General features: G+C 40.8%; 1 protein-coding gene and 1 pseudogene across 3 annotated transcripts in view; one reads left to right on the top strand and one right to left on the bottom strand.

The window, feature by feature from the left end:
- The window catches only part of SMAP2 (small ArfGAP2), a 48763-nt gene that overhangs the window by 25279 nt on the left and 5994 nt on the right, over positions 1-17490 (top strand). For all 3 annotated transcript variants that reach the window (XM_036860098.1, XM_036860107.1, XM_036860116.1), the window contains exons 2-7: positions 5472-5605; positions 6851-6936; positions 7924-8002; positions 14995-15081; positions 16123-16204; positions 17251-17360. In XM_036860098.1, coding sequence (XP_036715993.1) covers positions 5472-5605; positions 6851-6936; positions 7924-8002; positions 14995-15081; positions 16123-16204; positions 17251-17360 — 578 coding nt within the window. The remainder of the gene's footprint in view (positions 1-5471; positions 5606-6850; positions 6937-7923; positions 8003-14994; positions 15082-16122; positions 16205-17250; positions 17361-17490) is intronic.
- On the bottom strand, positions 11835-14171 carry LOC118899104 (annotated as a pseudogene).

Raw genomic sequence — 17490 nt, forward strand, 5'->3', positions numbered from 1 at the left:
GAGCCTGTGCCCCGCAACGGGAGGGGCCGCGATAGTGAAAGGCCCGCGCACCGCGATGAAGAGCGGTCCCCGCACCGCGATGAAGAGCGGTCCCCGCACCGCGATGAAGAGCGGTCCCCGCACCGCGATGAAGAGCGGTCCCCGCACCGCGACGAAGAGTGGCCCCCACTTGCCGCAACTAGAGAAAGCCCTCGCACGAACCGAAGACCCAGCACAGCCAAAAATAAATAAATAAATAAAAATAAAAGTAGCTATAAAAAAAAAAAAATGATGTATAAATTTCTGACTGCTGCGTTTGAACGGATGGAGGTGTAATTGATTAAGATGGAGAAGAATGGAGGAAGAACAGGTTTTGTGGCAAGAGACTGAGAGTTCAGTTTGGAATCTGCCATTCAGAAAATTAGCACCAATTTACATTTTCACCTCTATATTTGAGACTACATGAAAAGTTTACATATGGGGGCCTGATCTGTACAGATTTGTGTTTTGGAGAGATTATTCTGGTGGGAGTCTGTTTAGTTGTTAGTCTGTGAGCTCTTTGAAATAGGGAATTTCATCTTCATTGTCTCTGCTTTTGTATTCCTGGTACCTAGCAGGCAGAGTGCTTGGCACATAGTAGGTACTCAACAAATAATATTAAAAGAATGAATGCTTAATACAACATTGTAAATTAACTATATTTCAATAAAAATTTTTAAAGAAGAGCTAACAAAAAAATCTTATGCCCATTTAAAAAAAAAATGAATGCTTATAGGTGAGATATGAGAAGGTCTAGGTAGAAATGGATAGATTCTGGGAAAGTTTCCAAGGTAGATTCAACAGGGCTTGGATGGAAGATGGAAGAGAATTTCTCTCCCTTACTTGACCCTTCTTGCTGCTGAAGAGCTTTTCAACAGCTCCAAGATGCTGGCAGGTCTAATTTATGGGTATCCATTGATTTAGCAATGTTTTGTTTTCCCCCTTAACATTTATTTTTTGGAACTCCATAGGTTAGAGATCAACAAGTTGTAATTATTATAATAGTAGCTTCAAGCTATCTGTAACTCTAGTTCTCTTCTCTCTGCTGATTTCTCAAGCCCAGAACCCTCCTAGGCCTAGTAGCTCTGGTGATGGGGGAAGTTTCAGCAGCAAGAAAAATTTGCAGCTGGGCATCAGTAGTTAACTCGGTTATGTAGAAGCCATCCAGTAGTTGAATGTAAATTGGATTTATTTATATGCTTTCCATATTACAAATGGAGAAATAAGCCCTGGAGAATCTTGTCAAAAGGCATGTAACTAGTCAGTGTAAGCCCAGATTTCCCTGATACTGGGCTGGTACTTACTAGAGCTGATTTCTTGACAGATTAGCCAAATCCATATACTTTCTTCATTTTTACTGATCCCTCATTGCAGAGTGATTATTTGTTAATTTTAATATTGCTTAATGCTTCCTGAGCCTGCTTGTAGGCCCCTGATGAATATGTTCACTTAGCCATGACCTTGTTCTTATGTTGTGCTAATCACTACCAGTTTATATTGCTGTCTATCCTCTTTGCTTTCAAAATGGTTTGAAATATTGCCTCTCAGAGTCTCTTTCCATTTTCAACTTCAAAATGGTATCTTTTATATTTTCTCCCTAGTTGCCATGGCCAAAGTGTATGGAACAATTGGATTATCTTTGCATATATCCCATGTTTAAGTAGGCTGGCCTTGTAGCAACAGTACCAGGTACTGTGGAATCCAGGCACATCAGATGGCTGTCAGCGTCCCACCTTCCTCTGTGTGTGCAGTGGAGGCGTGTATGGACACCAGGGCAGGGCGGGGGCGTATAACAGAAAAGGGGAACAGCTGGGGGTTTAAGTAGTATATTCTCAAGGAATATTTTGAGGGAGATAAAATAAGCTGCTTAAAATTTCATGTTTTCTAGAAGACTTTGAAATTGTATCGAGGGTAAGTTTCTTTCTGCTCTTCAGTCCGTTGATTTTGATTCTGACGTTTTAGGACTAGAACTCACATTCCTGTCTAACAAGCAGCATTCTGTGGTGTTGCATAGTGTTGGTTTATACATATGAATTCGTTAACATGCTCTTATCGGACTTCCCTGGTGGCGCAGTGGTTAAGAATCCACCTGCCAATGCAGGGGACACGGGTTCGAGACCTGGTCAGGGAAGATCCCACAACTGCGGAGCAACTAATCCTGTGCACCACAACTACTGAGCCTGCGCTCTAGAGCCCGCGAGCCACAACTACTGAGCCCACGTGCCACAACTACTGAGCCCACGTGCCACAACTACTGAAGCCCGCATGCTTAGAGCCTGTGCTCTGCAACAAAGAGAAGCTACCGCAATGAGAAGCCCGCGCACCACAACGAAAAGTAGCCCCCGCTCGCCGCAACTAGAGAAAGCCCAGGCGCAGCAACGAAGACCCAACGCAGCCAAAAATAATTAATTAAAAAACAAAACAAAACATGCTCTTATCATGAAGGAGACGAATGGGAAATGGGTTCCAGAAATCTCATTCTATACCATGTTCTTATATGTAGCTCTGTTTTATTATTACCCCTCCATATTCTCAGCACTGTGAGGTGAATATTATTGTACACATTTTGTAGATGAGGAAACTGGGGTTTAGGAAGCTTAAGTATCTCTCTGAAGGTCACACAGCTAATCATTGATGAAGCTGACCTTCGAAATGTAAGTTTTTTTCTGGCTGCAAAGATTATGCTTTTAATAACAACACCATTTTCCCATATTTTCAGCCATATAAGTATCTCTCCTGTGTTTTCCTTTTCTCCAATTTCAGAATCCTTTATGGAGCATGCAGTTATTGATTAATAAATCTAGTGGCTTAAAACTAAAGGAGGCTGAGTGTCTGAGATAGAACTGTCTGTATTTCACAGGGAAAAGGTTGTAGGAGGGATGTGGAAGAGGGAGCAGAGAAGGCTTCCTCTGACCTTTCATGAAAATTTTTTTGCCTGTGTTTCTATACTGAGGCCTTGTTAGTGGCTCCAGAATATCAGGATTTAGTCTTGTATTCCTCCGAGGCAAAGAGACGTTAAATACTCTGGAACGGGATCTGGAGAAATTCCACGGTTGTGACAGTAGCTTAGATGTTTGGGAATCACCTTCTCCAGACTTAGGGTCAGGAAGCAAATAGCATAACATTCCACAGGTAACTTTTTACTTTTTTACTTTCTAATTTTATTTTTGGCTGCGTTGGGTCTTTGTTGCTGAGCACGGGCTTTCTGTAGTTGCAGTGAACGGGGGCTACTCTTCATTGCGGTGCACGGGCTTCTCATTGCGGTGGCTTCTCTTATTGCAAAGCACGGGCTCTAGGCGTGTGGCCTTCAGTAGTTGTGGCTCGCGGGCTCTAGAGCGCAGGCTCAGTAGTTGTGGCGCATGGGCTTAGTTGCTTCCTGGACCAGGGATCGAACCCGTGTCACCTGCATTGGCAGGCAGATTCTTAACCACTGCACCACCAGGGAAGTCCCACAGCTACCTTTTAATTAGTGTTTTTGGCTTCTAATTTTGTTAGCAAACCAATATAATGTAACTATCTTATGAGTTCTAGAATCTAGAGCAAAGGGAAAATGGTAAAGAAACATGAAATATTAACTTTTGGTCCCATTTAAAATCCTGTATAATTTAGATTTTATCTGAGTTCCTTTATGAAAACTGTAACCCAAAATAGACATACAGCACGCTAAGGAACCTCATTCACATCTATTTAGGTTTTCTGTTTTGTGTTTATGTTAACTCCCACTGAAAGAAGTGTGTGGATCATTTGTGTGTTTATTGGCTACATAGCAGATCTACTGTGCAAATCTGTCTGGGGATTTGAAGGGACTGAAGGTCTTTTTAGAAGATAAATCTATCTGAGCCTAGCAAGATTAGAGCAGTAAGAGGGTATTGGGATAAAATTTCAGGCCAAGAACACCACCTGGTGGTTATAAGGAGGACTTGAGCCTTCTGTATTTGTAGTTTTTGCCATAGTATCAGTAATATCTTTGTCCAAAAATTACATTCTTACTTATAATAATTGCAGATTCAAATTTCTAAGAATAATTTTCTGCCATATGATTCTAGCATTCCCTTATTAAAACTGCTGCCAAAACCCTTAGACCAACCAAACTATTATCTGTGTCCAGCAGAATTGAAACCTCATGTCCATTGTTGCTCCAAATGCAGGTCCTGTTTATCTCTGTAGAAAATCAATTAGTGTCTTTTCACCTCTTTATCAAAACCTCTAACTTTGACATCATGCTTCTTTTATGTGGTAAATTTCTGCTTAGTGGAATGATGGCAGAGGAAATATTAGTGATTTTTCAGCAAGTGTTTGGCAGGTGTCATATAAAAGTAAGTCAGTTTTATCCTGTATAAAAATTATGAAGAAGAGTTTGAAAATTTCCCAGAGTGATTATTAGGGTGAGCAAAGTTGGCAGGAGATTATGTAACAGAATTTTACTGAAATACATATCTGAGATTTCTTTTTTATTGCTGTAAGTATCTTTATTATTTGACAACTGTGAATCTAAATAATTCTGTAGTTGGGTAAAGTAGGGACATCAGCCCGAGGGGAAAGGATCCTATTAAGTGAATCTGGATGCATATTTTATAGGCCTGGTTGGGAGGGGAAGATAAACAAAGTTTTAAATTTCAGGCTGAGCCTTGAGCTGGCATGGCATGTCTGTATCTTTTTTCCTAGTAGGAAAACTGAATCCAGGTCTCACTACCATTGAAATGTTTCTTGAGGGAGGGCTGTTCGTGTAAGATACTAAATAGAATGTGACATGACTTCCCATTGTTCTCCTGGGATTTTTAAAAACCATGAGTAACAGTATTATAATATTTGCATTTCAACACTCATATTATCAGACACTGTAAAAAGCTGCTCCATACTCAAGTGCCCACACATTATATAATCCCATTTATATGAAATGTCCAGAATTGGCAAATCTACAGAGACAGAAAGTAGATTTGTGGTTGCCTGGGGCTGGGGTGGGGGGAAGTTGGGAGGAAGTGGGGAGTGCTTGCTAATGGGCTTGAGATTTCTTTTTGGGGTGTACACCATCACCAGAATTAGATAGTGGTGATGGTGTACAACTGTCTGAGAATACTAAAAACCACTGTATTGTACACTTAAAAAATATTTAAACTTAAAGAAAGCTGATTCTTGGAGGAATGAACAAAACCAATTTTTTAAAGAAAGATGATTATGGGAATTCCCTGGCGGTCCAGTGGTTAGGACTCAGCACTTTCACTGCCAGGGCCTAGGTTCAATCCCTGGTTGGGGAACTAAGATCCTGCAAGCTGCACAGCACAGCCAAAAAAATAAAAATAAAATCTAAAAAAAAGTTTTTTAAAGATGATTGTGGTAACAATTCTCTCACTTATGTTCTAGCAGAAATGTTGTCTGATAATCTAAATATTCCACTTTGGGTCTTGAATGTTGTTTTAATTTGTACTTTATTGCCCTGTTCCTGACCTCCACAGGACCACGATGGGCCTCCTGGAACATTGGTGTGTTCATCTGCATTCGATGTGCTGGAATCCACAGGAATCTCGGGGTGCACATATCCAGGGTAAAATCAGTTAACCTCGACCAGTGGACTCAGGAACAGATCCAGGTATTTACACAGCCCAAGAGTGAGTCAACTGCTCCCATACTTCCATGTAAAAGTAGTTCCGGATGCATTTCAGTCAAACTGGGCATAAAGGCGAAGGTAAAGGAAAGTTTAGTTGTCAAACACTTATGTCACATTGAACATTTTTAATCTTTATATTTAAGACACAAGTTATTCTACTTATATTTTGCTTCCTTCAAAGCACAAAGAGTCTATGGACTAGGACCCCATGGATCCATGAAGGTATAAAGGGGGATCCTTGGATTATTTTCTAAGGGCCTTGGCATTTGCAGATCTAACGTTTATAGTTTTAGATACTCACTTAAAAAAAGAAAACCTTCCAACACATAGACTTATAATAATGTTTTATTGCAGAAATGCATATATGAATCTTGCTTGCTGTTAGGTTGGTGGGCTGGGCCTGAGACACTTAAGTTAGTGAGTCCAGCCTGGCCCAAGAGCTGCACCTCCATGTGGCTTCATTGTTCTATATTCTCTTCCTGCATTGAAACTTGTTAAAGTAATTAAAAAAATTTTTTTTTCCTTTTTTTGGGGGGAAAGAGGCTCCAAAGAAAACCAGCTGCTAAAATTGGTGTTAGAAATAAGAGGTTATTCTTAACAGAAAATGGCTTTAGAAGTTACTTTAGATTATTTTTATGGATTCACTAAAGGACTAAAAGGTTAGTTATATTTTCCAGTTACACTTTACTGCATCTTATGAAGGAAATTACATGCCATGGAGGTATTTGGGAATTTGAAGATTTTTTAAAATCTTGGAATTTCTCTCTCACAAGTGTTAAGGAGTCTTTCAAAAGCCTAATGAGAAACACATTTATTGGTAATACAGCGGAATAGGTTAATTACTGCTATAAACTCAGAATTGTAGTTGTTCCTGATTATTGCCTGCCTGATTAGGCACTGATTATTGCCTGCCAAGTAGACATTTTGATTGGCAGCTATGTCTTGGACTTTGAAATGGGATCTTGAATTATTATTGAATTAAATGTATCCTGTCAGACAAATTTTTCAATAAAAGGAGGAAGGGTGGCAGGAAAGACAGCTGTGAAAGTAAATGGTTGGGAGTAGAGCAGAGAGAATCATGGATTGGAAATCAGAATACAGGTTTAAATCTCGGTTCTGCCACTCCCTAGGTTGGTTCTTCAATTGTAAAATGGTACAATTGGGTGAGAAGTTTTTCAGTTCTCTCCTGATGTGACATTCCTTGTTTCCACATCTTTTTTATTGCAGTGCATGCAAGAGATGGGGAATGGAAAAGCAAACCGACTTTATGAAGCCTACCTGCCTGAGACCTTTCGGCGACCTCAAATAGACCCGTATCTTTTCTGGAGCAACTCAGAAGGCTGAGTGGTTTTTTTGGTGTTTTGGGAGAGTCACACAAGACTCAGAACCCATGATCTGACTGGGCCATATCTATATGTGGATTAGTCGAAGTCTGGCTTTTCCTCTCTCCTGCAACCAAGGCACATAGGGAGTCCACGTATACTTTCTAATGTCAGAATGGTGGTGTCACATGGGGAAGACTCGTTCAGGAATTAAGACTGCAGTGGTTCACTGTGAATTCTTCCAGAAAGTGACATCTCCAATAATTTTTGGATCTCTGAAACCATTGTTTGATAAAAAGAATAGCTTATTGTGCTATGTTGAGTTAGCAAAACTGCCATTCATTTTTAGCACCTTTTTATGTCCTAGCTCAAAGAATTAATTGTTGTTGACCAGTTAATCCATAACTTTCTTCCCCCATCCCCTCCAAAGGAGATAGCACCCAGCTCACAAAACCAAACCCCCTGAACGCAGTGCTTCTCAAAATGTGGTTTGTAGACCATCTTATTAGAGTTTGCTTTTGGTGGGTGCAGGTGGAACCTGTTAAATGCAGATTTGGGGCCCTGCAGAGGATCCACTGATCAGAATCTGGCAGTGGGGCACAAGAGGTTATAAGGGGCACTCGGGTGCCTTTGTTTAAGACTTGTTGACTTAAGGGCTTTAAAATAGATAATTGACTGCTTTACCTGTATTCTAGAATAGCCACAGGCTCCACTGATGTCAAAATGAAGATTGATCCCATTTTCTGCTATCATTACTCTGAAGGAAAACCCTAGGAAATGGTGATTCCCTGCAGTAACCACGAAGGAGGCATTTAAAGGTTTTGGTCAGGGAAACCCCACGTGAAGAGACAGGAGCCATGTGGGGAAACCAGGCAGGAGGGAGAGAGGAGAACGATGTTCCATGGAATACCAATTGACCTTTTATAGTCATTCCATGAAAAAGATTTGTTTGATTTATCCTTAATAAGCTTTCTGCAGAGCTGTCGAGGGATTTATTCGAGATAAATATGAGAAGAAGAAATACATGGACCGAAGTCTGGACATCAATGCCTTTAGGGTTGGTTGTAAATCTTTCAAGTTTTGTTCATAATAAATAATTTGCTTATTAATCAGCCCAGGTGGGAATCTGAAGAACAGCTACCAAAATACTCTAAGACCATAAAGAAAAAAAAAAAGTAGAAAAAAGCCAGCTATAGAATCAAGACCATGAGGTATCATGGAGCAAACTTTTGCCGCAGGGATGGACCAACCATCAGTGAATTCTTTACCTTGATTTGGATTTAGATGTTAGTGATTCCCAGCTCCAAATTCTTCAGATGGACATGTTGGGCATACTAGATCAAACAGAATAATATGTGTGTGTATGTATATACGTGTGTGTGTGTGTGTGTGTATGTGTGTGTGTGCATTTTTTTGCTGTAAATGCAGTCAACAAAATTAGGTGTAATTAAAGCACTAGAGTTTCCTTCAGTTTGACCAACATATTATTTCCAGTGTGTCGACAGACTGCCAATGGGACCCTTGTTCTTGAGAGGGGGTTTTAGGAGACTCCCAGTTGCCAAATACACTTTTCATCCTAGGCGTGTAGTTAGAATCTGAAATACAGTGTATGATAACTGGACAAGTATAACATACAGGAGGAAATACAACACGGTTTCTGGAAGAAGAAAATATGCCTGACTAATGACAACTAGAGAGGAACCAATAAATATGACTACTTAGACCTTCAAAAAGCCTTTGACAAGACTCTATAGTAAATTTGCTTTGGAATAATTGACTGTTTCTCTAAGGAAGTATGGAGAATATGGGATTCTCCAGTTCTAGCCAAGGACCTATCTAGCTATCCTCTATCTTCTATCTGTTGTTTATTTTAATGGAAGATGTACTAGCCAGTGAAATCATTAAGTTTACACAGGGCTCTAAGCCCTTCCAGGTAATTTAAAGTCAAGCTAATTGGAATTAGCTCCAGACTGATCTTTTGAGCTTGTGTGAAAAGGAACACTAACTGGGAGGTGAATTTCAGTGTAGGCAAGTGCAGGGTAATACGTGTAGTTAGGTAAAGATAATTCCTTCTCAACTTAGTATGAAGGACTCTTACCTCACAGTCATCCAGAAAAGGGACCTGGAAGTTATTGTAACTGTCCCAAGAAAGAATTAACCCAGTGTACAGCTACGGCTTAGATGGCATCATCAAAAAGGGTTTGAAACCAAAGCACAAACGTTTCCTTTCATTTGTAGAAAACTGTGGTCTGTCTGCTTAGCTCTACTCATTGTACCAGAACATATAAAATCAGACGAGGTCAGAAAAAGGTATCTGAGGTAATTCAGAAGGTGGGAGAAGAGGAAAGAGTAGCTATATGGAGATAGTGTTCATTCGTAATTAGGTTGCTGGTGTACCATACCCCATGAAAGCAGCCTGTTTTACTCACTGAATGTTTTCATTTAGGAAGGAAATATCTCCTATGTGCCAAAGAGCTATTTCAAACTTTTTTATTTGATGTACTTAGATTTTTTTTTTTTTTTTTTTTTTTGGCTGTGTTGGGTCTTCGTTTCTGTGCGAGGGCTTTCTCTAGTTGCGGCAAGCGGGGGCCGCTCTTCATCGCGGTGCGCGGGCCTCTCACCATCGCGGCCTCTCATGCTGCGGAGCACAGGCTCCAGGCGCGCAGGCTCAGTAGTTGTGGCTCATGGGCCCAGTTGCTCCGCGGCATGTGGGATCTTCCCAGACCAGGGCTCGAACCTGTGTTCCCTGCATTAGCAGGCAGATTCTCAACCACTGCACCACCAGGGAAGCCCCTGTACTTAGATTTTTAAAAAATACTCTTGCAAAGATTTATATGCCAAGAATTAATATTTGCTAAGTGAAGGCATTTATTATCAAATCTAAAAGAAACTGCCTTTGTTAATTAAAGAGTATTCTTTTTAAATGGACAGGTAAGACATTTTTAACTTCAAGAAATAAAGTGTTCTGTATTAAAGCATTACACTATGCATGAAACAGACATAGCTGCGTGTGTTCTTCATGATTATAATACCACTTTATAGATAATACGAAAGTTAAAGTGGAAAATCCATGCCTACTCTTATCTTTACTAACGATTATCATTTTGGTGTGTTCTCCCATTTTTTTCCTACTTTTTGGAGGCGTAATTATAATACAGTTATATAGAATGTCTCCTGCTTTCACTCGACTTAACACATCATTTTTTTTTTTGGTAACATTACTTGTTAGTTTTCACAACTTGTAATTGTTGAATCTTATTCAGTGAGTAACTAGATCACAGTTTATTTTACTATTCTCCTCTGTGGCATAAAGGTTAAGTTTTTCTTCAGCATATAAAATTCTGGGATGAAGTTCTTGGTGTATATAACCTTTTCCATGTTTTGGATTATTTTCTTAAGATACATTACAAAATATTGTATTATCTAGGGCAAAGGGTTTCAGTATTTGTCTCTTCGTACTTTTGCCAATATACTTTCTAGAAGTTGTGCTATTTTATACTGTCTTCTTAGCATTGGGTAAGAGTGGTAGTTTTACTCAATCCCTACCAATATTAGATATTATTATTAAGATTTTTCTCCCTCAAAAAGTGCTTTTTTTTTTTTTTGGCTATGCCTTGCAGCTTGAGGGATCTTAGCTCCCCAACCGGGGATCGAACCTGGGCCCTCAGCAATGTAAGCGCAGAGTTCTAACCACTGGACCGCCAGTGAATTCCCCCCAAAATGAATTTTAAATTTCACTTTTTGATGATTAGCAGGGCTGACCATTTTTCATGTGTATGCTATACTTCCTTTTTTTTTTAGTCAAATTTTATTTTTAAAAAAAGCAACAGATCAACATTACAATTCAAGAACCTAATGTAAATATGCACTTGACAGTGAAGCACATCTGAGTATGGAGTGAAAAAAGTTTTCGAAAACTCCATCAAACATATCATCTCCAAATACCCAAATAATAAATCACTTCTACAGGCCTTTTGTTGAGTGGAATCATAAACAAAGAACAGAAGATTTATTGCTGTGAAAACAAATCTGTAGTACAGTAGTATGAATCTTGGCTATTAAGCATAATCAGTTGAATCAAGTTAGGAAGTTGAAAATCTAATAAGAAATTTGTGTGTGTGAGAGAAAGTCTATAAGCCAGTTGACCCAAGAGCAACTGAGATATCAAACTTGTTCAGTGAGACCAGACATTATTTTAAATCTCCATATTTTGAAGGAAATTAGAAATTACAATTCCAACAGCCCACAAACTAAATAAAAAAAACTGTAGAAAGCAATTAAAACTATGTTCAAAGAGCCACTTTTTCAGCTCAATTTCAGCACCCCAAGGGAAAAGAAAAGCATCCATGACTATCACAGATGAAAGCAGAATGAATGTCATCGGAATCAGTTATTTTTCCCCACTGAGGTATAAAATCTATATAGAAATTTGATACTATACTATAACAAATGGTACTTCTCATAGTTCTGTTTTAATTTCCTTTAAACCCTGTTTAATATAGTTTTTTTTAATTGTTGTAAAAATGTTTTCATGATTCTGAATCTGGTTCCAGTTCTTTTTCATTTATTTTTATATCAATATTTAATACACTGGCTACCAGTTCTAATCAGAAAAAAATCTTGGACGTCTCTTCATTATAAAAGCATATTCAGCAGAAATTACTGATATGCAAGCAAACCATAAAAGGTTCAGCTCTCTGGAAATCACATTTTCGTAGATTGTTTCAGTCTGAATATTCTTTACAATGATTCTTGATGGAAGACTCTTCCAATCTTGTAAACATCAGTGTGCACAGTCTCGCTACTACGTAGTTTCATATCCTTGGACAGGAGGGCCGGTTCACAGCTAGTGAAAGCGAGAGCAGTCTAAGTTTTAATGGCTGATAAACCCTACATCCTACAGGAGGAAAGCACTTTTCCTTTTTTGCTACTTAAGAATGTAGCAGAAATGGATGCTGAGGTAGCCCAGTCAATCCTTACTTTTTTCTTTTTTTGTAAATTTGGTCTCAGAATATTTCTGGAAGGGTGACATTTCGAAGAAGCCACTGCTGGGACTGGCTTCCATTGCAGTCTCTAATGCTGGGCACCTGGCTGTCCTCTTCCGTGGCTTTATCTAGGCACTGATTACTGTTCACATGCTGCAGGGTTAATTTCACCGGGTCATACTCCTAAAGTTGGTTGCCTTTTAGGTGGTGGCATTTGAGCATTGTGACTGGGCCATTAAGTTTGGAGACACCCAAGCAAAGGTCATCTATTCTAATTTCTTTGTTGGCAGTGTAAGAGAAAACCTGATTACCTCCCATACTGTGACAGTTAAAAATTCCAACCTTTTCATTCTCTTTTCTAGCCATGTTATCCAGACACTGATTTGTTTCCACATTTCATATCTCTCCCAAAGAGAAATAGTGATGTGGAATCTTGAGAATTGGCATAAATATTCTCTAGGTATCAAGAGAAAGGTCTGCATTGGAGTTTGCGTCTTAGACCAAGTCTTGGTGATATATCTCCATAATCTACCTTTGTAACACCTGGAGAAATTATATAGAAGAAATGCTTGAATTCATCCATCCACACTTCTGCAAGTCATCTGTTATTTTTATGGATAATCTGCCCTGTGCCTCCTGGAAACATGTAGGGTATAGCTTTCTGAAACACATGTCCAACATGTGAGCAAGTAACAATCTCCAAAGTTCCTCCACACTGCCAAATCCTAAAGGAAATTTCTAGGTTTTCTCCTCCCCAAATATCCATTCCAGCATCATATGTTCCAATTTCCTGAAAGTAATCTCTGTCTATTGAAAAAAGGCCTCCTGCCATTGTAGGTGTTCTCACAGGAAGAGTTCAGTCACCTTTCCTTCTGTCCATTTCTCTTTGGGGAACAGGATACCAGTGAAAATTGAGCTTCCAGTTGAATCCACCATAGGTCATGTCAGAACCTGCCATGTACTCAAAAGTATCATCACTGATCACATCAGTGATAGGATAGTCCACTGTCTTCCTGTCATGTTTGATCCTGGCTAAGAGAGGCTCCAGCCACCCCACTGTACACTCACAGTGAGCATCTAAAAAGGTGATCATTGGCCTTTAGACACTGCAGCTCCTTTTAACCTAGCTCTGATCAATCCAGAGCATGGCTTCATTCGAATTACATGAACTGGTAATTTAATTTTTTCACATAACTCTCTAGAGGTCTTTTCAAAAAGTCTCTTTCACTGGCATCATCTACTAGAACAATTTCTTCTAGCATGTGTCTTGGTGAGCGATTAATGACACTATGGACAGTTCGCAGAAGTGTGCTCCAAGCCTCATTGTGGGAAACAATCACCACACTTGTTGTGATAATATTCCTTGTATCCAGGAACATTATCTAGATACACCTTTGTTTTACACCCTTCTAACCTAACATCTGGTGAAGATCTGTTGAGTGCAATCATCTCACTTGCCGTTAAATTGAACTGATTGATTTTATCCTTTTTTTTTTTTCAAATAAATTTATTTATTTTTGGCTGTGTTGGGTCTTCGTTCCTGTGCTAGGGCTTTCTCTAGTTGCGGCAAGTGGGGGCCACTCTTCATCACGGTGCACGGGCCTCTCACTGTCGCGGCCTTTCTTGTTGCGGAGCACAGGCTCCAGACGCGCAGGCTCAGTAGTTGTGGCTCATGGGCCCAGTTGCTCCGCAGCATGTGGGATCTTCCCAGACCAGGGCTCGAACCCGTGTCCCCTGCATTAGCAGGCAGATTCTCAACCACTGCGCCAACGGGGAAGCCTGAACTGATTGATTTTAAACATCTCTTTCATCTTTTCTTGATCCTCTTTGGGAATGACGACTGGTTTCCCCATTTCTCCAGGACCTTCATGAGGCTTTTCTACTGGCTCTAGAACATCCCCAGCAGGAAGTCCTCTCTCTTTTTTTTCATCACATTTGTTGCATTCACTGAAGTAAAACAGCAGGAACATATCCAAGAGTACCCAAATCAAGGAGGTGGCTAGGACCACCTTGCAATACGCAAATTTTCTCATGGCACTTTAAGTCAAATGCAAAATTTTAAAATATATATAAATATACAAAGATCATGAAAATTATTCCAATCCAGTTTCATCAGAAATCACGTTCATAACCTTGGTCCGCGCGGCAGCGGCGGCGGCGGCGGCGGCGGCGGGCGCTCCTCGGGGCCGGCCCCGGCGGTCGCGGCGCGGTCCCGTGGGCCGCAGCGCGGGCGCTACTGTTGGTCCGCCTCGCCGCCTCCTAGACCACTGCCTGCGGCTCCCCGGGCGGGCCCGACGCGAGCCCCGCCTCCGCCGCCTATACTTCCTTTTATATGCCTGTGTTCTTGTTTACTTTGTGGCTCTGTTATGCATTTAGATTTCTTTTGATGATAAAAATGTGACCAGTAGCAGTATAATCTCTGCAAGTATTATGAAACTGCCTCTGAAAGTAACAAAAACTGAGAAAGACTTTCTAATATTCTGGTTTTGATGTGCTTTTTGGTTTTATACAGGTGTTGCATTCAGGACACCCTAAAAGGGATACTTGAATCCTTTTACTCATTTTTGCCTTATTTTCTTGGTTTTTGTTTTTCTAATCTTTAAGCTTGGTTCATTTTCTTATTTTTAAAAAAGGAGATGAAGAGGGAGAGAACTTTTGATGGAAGTTAGAAAATCACAAAGGCTGTATGCCGAGTAAGATGAACAGTTTTCACCCCTGTGCCAAGATGAGCAAGTTAAACTAGGGTCAAAAAGGGGCAGCAAACCGGTGAAATGGTTTAACCCCTGTAGATAACCCAGTCTGCACACTAGCGGTCATAAGTGTGTTAGGCAGAACAAGGAGGGAGGTGCTTAAGAAATCTGAAAGATGCCTGTTGCAGCCTTGAGGCCAGGGTGGAAGAAGCCAACGCTCATGCCCCACACCAAGAAACCCCGAGTTTGTCAGACTCCTACATCAGATTCAGTAGGGATATTTGTGTCCTTTTGGGCCATTTGAGGTTATAATTTGTTGAACTGTTAGTCACCATGGGGCCTGTTCTTTGTCTTGTTTTGTTAAATCATCATAGAAAGAAAAAGATGACAAGTGGAAAAGAGGGAGCGAACCAGCTCCGGAGAAAAAAATGGAACCTGTTGTTTTTGAGAAAGTTAAAATGGTAAGTGGGGAAGTATGTGTACTGTGTGGATGGCCTTGTTCACATGGCATGTTCACATGTGGAGGGGACGGGTGGGGTGGTGTTGATAGCGTATCTCACCATTGCACCTGGGGCTAAAGGGGGGCCACGTTTCGGTTAGATCACCCGCTGACATTTCTGCTGCTTTCTCATTGCCTTGTTGCTGCCTGATCTGCTCTGTAACACTTCTTTTGGGGTCCAGATGGGAGCTTAGGAACTGCATCTGTCCCATCTGAGCAAGAGGCACGTTTCAGGGCAGAATGCCAAGGCTCTGTGACACCTTCTGAGCAGGTGCTACATTAGTCCTTCTCTCCTTAGACCTTCTTTACCTCGTTCTCCTGTTGTGGTTAAGAACAGTCCAGAAGCCAGGCTATCCTCATCCATTTTAAACCATCCCTTCTTGTATTCTTGCTCTGTCATATGGAAGTAGACACCTTTCTTTTCCCATAGGACATATTGTGGCAGTGGTAGTAGATGCTCCACTATAGGAGTTTAGATTCTCGGGAAAGAGGACTTTTTACTATTTGCTTAAGGAAGAGTCTTCTATCATCATTCTGAATTGCACTGTCTGCAGAACACATTCCTTAGTGATACTGGCAGAGTGAATTAGGTAACCTTTAACTGAGCTCCTTTTCGGTATTAAAGGTTTTCTAATCACTGGGAGATGTGTTGGCTCTTGTACCATAGGACACCTGCCTTTATTCTTGGCTTTTCCTGGGACCAGAAACTGCTGCTCCTGTTGGATACCCTGATCTGTGGTTGTCTTGGTTTCAGAAAGATCTGTCTCTTCAGAAAGCCAAATAAGCACAGATGACAGCTTTGTTTTTCACTTTAGGTTTGATTTCTGCACTGTGCCTCCTGACTTGATTTTTTCACACGACGCTTCCTGAGTTGTGTTTCTTTGGTAACTCTCTGAATAACAGCAGCCAAGCCACAAGAACCCCTGTGGCTTTACAGCAGAGAGGAGAATAGAAGGTTCAAAAACACCTGCTTATTTCTTTCTGTAACGTATTTTCACCTTAGCCACAGAAAAAAGAAGATCTACAGCTACCTCGGAAAAGTTCCCCGAAATCCACAGCACCTGTCATGGATTTGTTGGGCCTTGGTAAGAGTTAGACTTTTCCACTCCCATAATCATACAAATTTTGATGAATTCTCTGTGATCCTGGGAAGATAGGTAGAGATGGGACTCTTCAGTTGGTGGCTTCATCACTAAGATTGTTCCCTCGTGTTCTTCCTGTTGTTTTACATCTGAGCAGTTGTTCTAAGAGGTGTTTCATTTTTCACCGTACTGTGAAAAATGTACAGTGATAGAGTAGTGGTTAAGTACAGTAGTGGTGGAGCATGGCCATTGAAGCCAAAGTCCCAACTCTGCCACCTACTATCTATGTGACCTTGGGTAGCTCACTTAACCTCTAAACATTACTTTCCTAACCTACATAGTGAGGATGATATGAGTCTACTTCAAAGATGATGTTGGAAGGATTAAATGAGATAATGCCTCTAAAACTCTTAACTCCTTGCCCAGCACAAACTAAGCATTCATTAAACGTTAGCAAGTTTCACTAAACCAGCACCTGTGAGCCCTGCCCCCATCTCTCTCATTTTCCAGGTGCATCCTGTTTCTGAGACGGCCCATTTTACCTTGTGATCATGATTTTCCTCCAAACTTTTGAAACCCTGAACTAGTGGTTCTACCCCTTTCAGAAATAGAGCCTATTCTTACCTTTCACAGTACTGATGGCTATACTTTGTTTCAGTCCATTCCTGCTGATTTAGGTTATTGGCTACTTCGGCTTCTAATGTCTATACTTTTCATTTCCCTCTGAAAATGAATCCTACACAGCTTTGCCCCTCAAATAGCCCGAAAGGAGCCAGCCAGCCCCCTTGCGGTGGTGCTAACGTAGCCTTCAAGCCTGGGTTTCTGCTGTCCTTTGCCTGAAAGCTGGGCTACAGGCTTCTCCAGACTGTTCTGGGGCATGTGGGGTGAGGCCTCTTATGAGATGCCCCATCCAAGCTGGGTGGTTCCAGAACATAGATTTCTGGGTTCTTGATGGAGCATGTGGGCCTTCGCTGCTTTGTGTCTAGAATAGAAGGAAGGAATGGGCTTAATGAGCAGTGCTACGTTTTAACTTTGATCTCTCTTTCCAGATGCTCCTGTGTCCTGCTCCATTGCAAATAGTAAGACCAGTAATACCCTAGAGAAGGATTTAGATCTTTTGGCCTCTGTTCCATCTCCCTCTTCTTCAGTTTCCAGAAAGGTGAGTCTTGTGGGTGCCTCAGGATTAAAGAGCATTCTGGAAAGGGTGATTTTGATAACGTAATCATGGAACCAAGTCATGCTTCCTTGGTGGAATTGGACTTTGATTTTCTTGATTCTTCCCTTAACGC

This window comes from Balaenoptera musculus, chromosome 1, assembly GCF_009873245.2.
Source record: "Balaenoptera musculus isolate JJ_BM4_2016_0621 chromosome 1, mBalMus1.pri.v3, whole genome shotgun sequence".
Lineage (NCBI taxonomy): Eukaryota > Metazoa > Chordata > Mammalia > Artiodactyla > Balaenopteridae > Balaenoptera > Balaenoptera musculus.